Raw genomic sequence first — 6,988 nt, 5'->3', positions numbered from 1 at the left:
GCGATTACTTTTTGCTCCTTTCGCGTGCATTGCCTTTTCTTGTACTAGGTTTTATGATGAGTAGATAACCTACAAGAGTATTTGATATGAGAAAAGAAACACTATAAATAATAGTTCGATTCTACGATAAAATTCAAGTTTGTTTGTTGTTGTTTATTGTATCCATACAAATTGTATTTGTGAGCTTCCTCTTTGATTTAAACTGTACGGAGTAATACATACGAACTTACGCGGAGATTATATGTTCTATAGGCTTGTACCTCCATAAAAGTTTAATACATCAATTCCGAGTTTACAATCACTTTTCTACAGGAAGATCTAACTTCAAATGATCTAGCAAGTCTTTCAGATTTCCGGGTGGTCATTTTAGAGCACAACAGAAATCTCCGTCCAGTTTCTAATCAAATTTATATCCAATGAATACACACCGACGTTAGACGATTTCAGGAAAAAAAACTATATAAACATTGAAACCCGTAACAGTGAATTTCATGCCACCGCTTTTGTATAAACTAATCTCCTGGTTGCATGTTCGTCTGCAATTCAAGTGATCTATGTCGCGATTTGGCGACAAATACTGATGATCAAATGAATCGTAGCAGCAGTTACGAGCCCCAACAGTCCACCAGCAATAACCTGTCATAATAGAACATAGAATATCAATTGCACTGTATGACAGAACACAGATGAGAGATTTACAGGCGTCTTTTTAATTTCGAGTTTACAATCACAAGTAGGAAACTATCTTTTTAATTTCGAGTTTACAATCACCTAACTATCTTTACAGGCGTCTTTTTAATTTCGAGTTTACAATCAGAAGTGCCTGGAGGGCATGGCTTACGGATTTACAGGCGTCTGCCTTTTAGTATTGTGTGTTCAGATTCATAGCTAAACAAATTTTAACGCCCTCGATAAATCCAAAGACTAAAAAACAAAACGCGTGGTTTACCGACCTGTGGAGGAGTGTGACCGAGAAGTTCGTGCAATGGTCTACTTTCTGCAAGAGGATGTTCAGCAGGCAGTTCATAAACAATCTGGTTTAACACCTGTGGAAAATGGGCCAAAGAACGAGTTAAGAGAATCGAAAAAAAAAAATCAAACAAATTGGCTGTAGGCTATGTTTATAGTTGAGCTGAACAGTACTTACCTCTGCCTGGCGTCCAGCCTGTAATCTCACGCCAGTTGCATCATACATGACCTAACAGTATACAACAACATTCCATGAGAATCCACGAGGTAATATGTATAGTTCAATGATAGCACCGTTAAGAAAACAACTGACAGCAAATGTGTGAAGAAACATATAAAACGCGCACACTGAAGGCTTGTATTTAGCGTTGTACGAGGACATTCTAGCAACGAAGATGGGTTAAACATGGAAAAAGCTTAGAGTGGATAACAATTGATTAAAAAAAAAACCTTTTATAATTGTCCATAAAATAACCTAAGGGTAATCGTAAGAAAATGACAATCTCACACAAACTGAAATGATAACAGCAAATTTCCGGCGATTGTGTCACTTTGAGTTAAGAACCACACAGCTTTATATGAGACGGACTAACATTTTGATCAACCAATTGACCAATACAGAAAGACTTGGGTCCACATACATGACTCAATGTAGGGTATATCACATTTCCAAGCAGAAGAGCTGAGCATTGTAATGTGGGAAGCAGGAAATATACCACAAGACCTCTTAAAAATTACATCTAAAATTTTAAGCGCTATATTATTTTTAATCGAGCCAAAGGTTCATTACTCTTTGGTTATGGATTATAATGGAATAAATCAAAATGGCTCACTAAAGTGGCCGTGCTTCTTTCTTTTGTGAAGTACCGGTCCTTCGATGCAGTTCTCGACGCAATTTTCATCTTGGGTCATTCGGAAACAGCCTCTTTGTGTTGCTAACACAAGGGTAAGGCTGCGTACATCCGACCCCCCCTACCCCGCAATTTGCGGGAGCCATTAAGGCACTGGGGTAATGTTGTTGTTGTTGTTGTTGTCATATTATTTTTAATCAACCTGAAAATAATCCTTAATGATAACATAGGAAACATCCTAATATGCATTACAAGACACGGGGAGATTTAACAGAGGTAAAAGGAAGTGGGCGTGGAGTATACCACACATGCTAAGATCAGGGAAGCTGCAAACAAAGAACCTCCCAGACCATCTTGGAAACCAATAGCCGCAGCAAGGGCCGTGACAGTGGCCGAATGTGATGATGGCATACCACCAGAACCAACTAACTGTTTGTAATCCCACCTCTTCTCCTTGTACCTGAAAATATATTAAACCTTAGGAACCTTCGGAAACATTTTTCTCCCAGCTCATGATGTTTTGCAAAGAGCAACAATAAACATTAACATATCAAACATTTGAGAACCCAGATTGTCAATGATACAACTCCTGCAATTAAGGGTTGGCTGACACGAATCGTCAATTGTAAAATGCTCTATCAACTTTGAAAAAAAAGTCCAAATCAGCTATAGACATTAGACCATCTTCCTCATACTACGCAGGTAGAGGTTCTTAAAAGTCTTTTTTCCTTTTCCTAAACATGAACTTAGGATATAGTTAAATGCTTCAGAAGTTCAGCGTCTTCTTATTACCACATACTATATTAAAACTAAGTTGAAAAGGTTTCTCTTTAACAAAGTTTCAGCACACCATTATTCCGCACCTTGTTGAATCGAGAAAGAATACATACTCACCCTACAATGAAAGAGCCAACATCTAACTAAGATAATGATCATGCATAACCACATCAAACTCGTAAATCTTAATCCTAATATGTTACACATGAAAGTGTGATGTGCTCTCATATCAGGGAACTTTAACGAATGCACTGCTTTTATAATCTGAAATTCAATAAAGAAACAATCCCAAGATGACAACTGAAGCCCAACCTCAGCACCAATTTCTACATTTTCATGAACCCTGCACCACATGTAGATACGTAACACCTAGGGTGTGTTTGGATTGAGAGATATGGAGGGAAAAGAAAGGGAGGGAGAGTAGGGGATTTAAAATCCCTTGTTTGGATAGCAAATAAGGGTGGAGGGAAATGGAGGGGGAGAGATTTGGAGGGATCCATTTTCCCTCCTTCAAGGCAAATCAAAATCTCTCCACAATAAGCAAAATTTGGAAGGAATTATATCCAAGCACCCACACTCCATTTACCCTCCCCTTCCCTTACCTCCCTTTCTCTTCCCTCCGTCCCCCTCCCCTTCCTTTCCCTCCACTTTTACTATCCAAACATACCCCTAGGGTGTGTTTGGATACCATTTTAGGAGGGAAAGAGAGGGGAGGGGGAGTGAGGGGAAGGAAAGGTAGGGGAGGTGAGGGTGGGAAAATAAATTATGGTTGTTTGGATAACAAAAATGATGAGAGGGTGATGGAAGGGGAGGAAGAGGGAGATGGTAGCGTGGATGGAGGATGATGATGAAATGAGAGTCAAAAAGTTTTCCTTCTAAATCTTGCCAATGATGGAAAGATTTTAGTTTGGTCTAAAAGAGGGAAATTAAATCCTCGCATTCCCCTCCCCTTCCATATATTGTAACCAAACAAAGGAAATTAAACCCCTCCTTTTCCCTCTAATTCTCTCAATCCAAACACATCCCTAAAGTACTACGGAGTACTAAAGTCCTAAGTCTTGGTTCTTGATGTTCGACATATCAAGTTAAAACAAAAGTGTACAACCATGTTACTACGCAGACTCGACAACAGGCATGCATATGCATGTCAGAGTGTCAATCACCCTTATATTGTGAAAAACTCCCATGTCTTGGACTTTTGGCCTAAAATGTCGACAAGTGTCGTGTCATATCGGTCAAGTACGGTGTTAGACACCGGACACACATGCTATAAGGTGTTGGAAGACTTGAAGTAAACCAACTGAAGAACTTCTCAGCTGATATGAGCTGAGCCATTTCTTCAATACAACTCGTTCCGTCATAAAGATTTCGAATTCTTGCCCAACCAAGACTGACATACACCATATCATAGTATCATACCAAATCAAAATTCCGGTTTCCTCCAAACATTCAAATTGATGCAATGATACAGCCAGAAAATCATGATTATGCAGGCTTCAATACAGTTCTAAACCAGCTTATCAACAACACAAATTCTTAAGAGAGACGGTCTCTCATTACTAGGAGACTTACTGTATCAACAATTAACATCCAATTATACAACCATTAAGCTAATCTAATCAACAACCATTTATTTTTCAATCAACAAAATAACAATTGACTCAAAAATAATCATAAAATAAATTACTCTCTTTGTCCGAATCATTTCATTACCTTCGATTAAAATAAATCTCGCAAAGAATATAAAAGGTAAACAAATGATCGAGACCGACAATCGAGAGCTACCCACCAAACAAATTCATACAAAGATGAAAACTTTCGGATCTAACACAAAATAATTATAAACAATAACCTAAAAACAAAGAATTACACAAAATTAATTACCAAGTTGTAACAACTTTGATGGATTGAGCCAAAGCAAAAGCAACAAGTGCAGAAATCAAAGGCCAATTTGTGAAAATTGATGAAGAATTTGATGAATTTGATGAAGAAGAACTCAAAGAAGATGATGAAGATGGAATGTTTGACATTGCAGCTGCCATTAATGATCGAGAAAACCTCGACCCACCATTTTCCATTTCTTGAATTTTTCTTCAAATTTGTGATTCAAAGTTGAAATCTTTTCTGGGTTTTAAAATTTGGGAAATTTGTTGAATTAATTTGGGTGGATAATGAAATAGAAAAGAGGAATTTAATCAAACAAAAGGGGATTTTGGGGGAATTTTGAAGTGTTCTTGTATGGAATATTCTTTACAAGTCCTGCATAAATACGTTGATCTTCAACGAGCTGAGCTAGCCGACCTTGTTCCGCTTGTGCTCAAGAACCAAAACTCGAGCTTGAGTCGATTTTGAGTTTACCCGAGCTTGAAAAAATGTGCTCGTTATAAAGCTTGCGAGGTTTAACACGAGTTTGAGCCAAACTCGAGTTCAAATCTAGCCTGCGTAAAATTGTTTATTTTTTGTTTTCTTCTTCCGATATTTTCAATAACAAGACTCAAGGGTTATATGTAAAAGTATTTGGCAAATCAACGAGACATTTGATATGTGTGATACAAAGATATAATCATGATAATTTTTTTTTATAAAATATGAGCAATATCTTATGTACTCACACAACTTCGAACCACTCGCGAGCTTTTTGAGTCGAGTCAGCATTTGCTCGGCTTGACTCGTTAAGCTCTCGAGCCGAGTTTGAGCCCGAGCCGAGCTTTGACCGAGCCGATCTCTAGTTGCTCGCGAGTTGTCTAGTCTCATTAACACCCCTAGTTCGTCTCATGCTATAAATAAAAATATATAAGACGATCCTATGGAAGAACGGTGTTTAACTTATACTGTATAAGAATCTAGCGGGCCAAAAAAGGATAAACAATTTGCTACTGGGCTAATAGTCGGTAGAAGGTTCCACCACCAATCCATCACAAATACTATGTACAACCAGTTGTATAATGCCTCAGAGTTGTTGAACTCTTACCCAAAGTTGTTGAGCTATTTTACAAGTTATTGAGCTATTTTGCGAAGTTATTGAGCTTAATAATTATTCTATTAAGCTCAATAACTTTGTATCATAGCTCGATAATTTTGTTAATAAAGCTCGACAACTTTATAACAACGCTCAATTACATTGACTAAGTTGTATATACAACCAATTGTATAATATATTAACTGTCGATTCATAGCCATGCATGTCTTGTGGTCATTCACTATTTCACTGTCTCATTAACTCTCGTAGAGCTAGGCCGTTCCTGTGACACCCTCATTTATTGCGGAAAAATAAACACGTAATTCTAGAATAAAACTGCATGGATATGTTTGTAATAGGTTCATTTGGGTAAAAACCTGTAATTTTTAAAACCTGAACCTGTTATAAAGATATCCAAATGGGAAGGTGTCAAACATACAAGGTCCAAAATAAATCTCATGAATGCAACATCGCTAAAGTCGCGAAACAAAGTTATACAAACCAAATAAGAGAAAGGGAGACATATGTCCCTAAAATGTATGTGACATAAAAAAGGGTTTAAGGGTCACAATGAAATAAAACCAGTCTAGGTCCCAAGGTTACTTTGCTCGCTAGCTCGTCCATGTACCCCATATATGCATCACCAACCTGTCATTCGCATTTTATACTGTTCCGGGTGTAATTCCAGAGCAGATATTTGATACCACTCGTAGCTAGTAGGTTGATGTCCTTGCTTGAATCCTCCTTGCGGTCTCCTGAAACGATGAACAAACTGAGGGCTCGGCTTTGGCCGAGCGTACTCACTCCGACGCTCAAGTCGGTAAACTTAGAGAGAAGTTGTATCAGAATTTGGCTAAGCGTGTATTGTAGAGAGATAAGGAAGATATTACCAGATGAATAGTGATTGTTAGGTTGATTTGTGGATCCTTTCCTCAATGAAGGTTGAGGAGTATTTATAGGCATTCACCTTTTGTCACGTAGTGGCCAGGTGGCTAAGTGGCTATCAGGTGAAAAGACCGTTGTACCCTCGGCCGATGGACTGTGGCGAGCTCGCCGAGGGTCTTGGATATGAGTCGGATTTGTGTCCCTGGCTAGTTGTCCTAGCCGGGACCCAGTGACAGCCGATGGGCTCCATCGGCTAGACATTTAAGTCGTTGACTTTCGTGGGATACCCTTGGCCTTGCTCAATATGTTGACTTGGTCAGCGGTGCAGAATATGCCCCATCAATTTGCCCCCAGCGTAGTCTATGCCGTGGCATGGGCTCCGATGTATGTTGAGTGTATATTCTGCGCAAGTATTATGCAAAAATTTTCTGCGTCGGCTTCTTCTGATGCATCGGCTTGATCATTCGTAGGCCTACTATATATCCCCCCTCCACATGGATGCGTAAAGGGTATCCGATGTGGGAAAGGATGTGATGCCGGCCGAGAC

General features: G+C 38.9%; 1 protein-coding gene across 1 annotated transcript; it reads right to left on the bottom strand.

The window, feature by feature from the left end:
• Window positions 1-226: 226 nt before the first annotated feature.
• On the bottom strand, window positions 227-4,867 carry LOC141598552 (uncharacterized). Its single transcript, XM_074418224.1, has 5 exons — window positions 4,482-4,867; window positions 2,124-2,280; window positions 1,148-1,198; window positions 954-1,046; window positions 227-636 (listed from the first exon to the last, which is right to left on the bottom strand). The coding sequence occupies exons 1-5, from the start codon at window positions 4,673-4,675 to the stop codon at window positions 553-555; spliced, it is 579 nt and encodes a 192-aa protein (XP_074274325.1). The 5' UTR covers window positions 4,676-4,867; the 3' UTR covers window positions 227-552.
• Window positions 4,868-6,988: the final 2,121 nt, after the last annotated feature.

Source organism: Silene latifolia, chromosome 9, assembly GCF_048544455.1.
Source record: "Silene latifolia isolate original U9 population chromosome 9, ASM4854445v1, whole genome shotgun sequence".
NCBI classification, from domain to species: domain Eukaryota; kingdom Viridiplantae; phylum Streptophyta; class Magnoliopsida; order Caryophyllales; family Caryophyllaceae; genus Silene; species Silene latifolia.
The sequence above is the reverse complement of the archived record's forward strand: the minus strand, read 5'-3'. Positions and strand labels throughout refer to the sequence as shown.

What these genes read in the sequence shown, in the direction of transcription:
- LOC141598552 (XM_074418224.1), bottom strand. Translation starts at nt 4,675, where the DNA reads ATGGAAAATGGTGGGTCGAGGTTTTCTCGATCATTAATGGCAGCTGCA. An exon ending in ATCAAAGTTGTTACAACTTG is followed by an intron (nt 2,281 to 4,481) that starts GTAATTAATTTT and finishes ATATATTTTCAG; the next exon opens with GTACAAGGAGAAGAGGTGGG. An exon ending in TCGGTCACACTCCTCCACAG is followed by an intron (nt 637 to 953) that starts GTCGGTAAACCA and finishes CTATTATGACAG; the next exon opens with GTTATTGCTGGTGGACTGTT.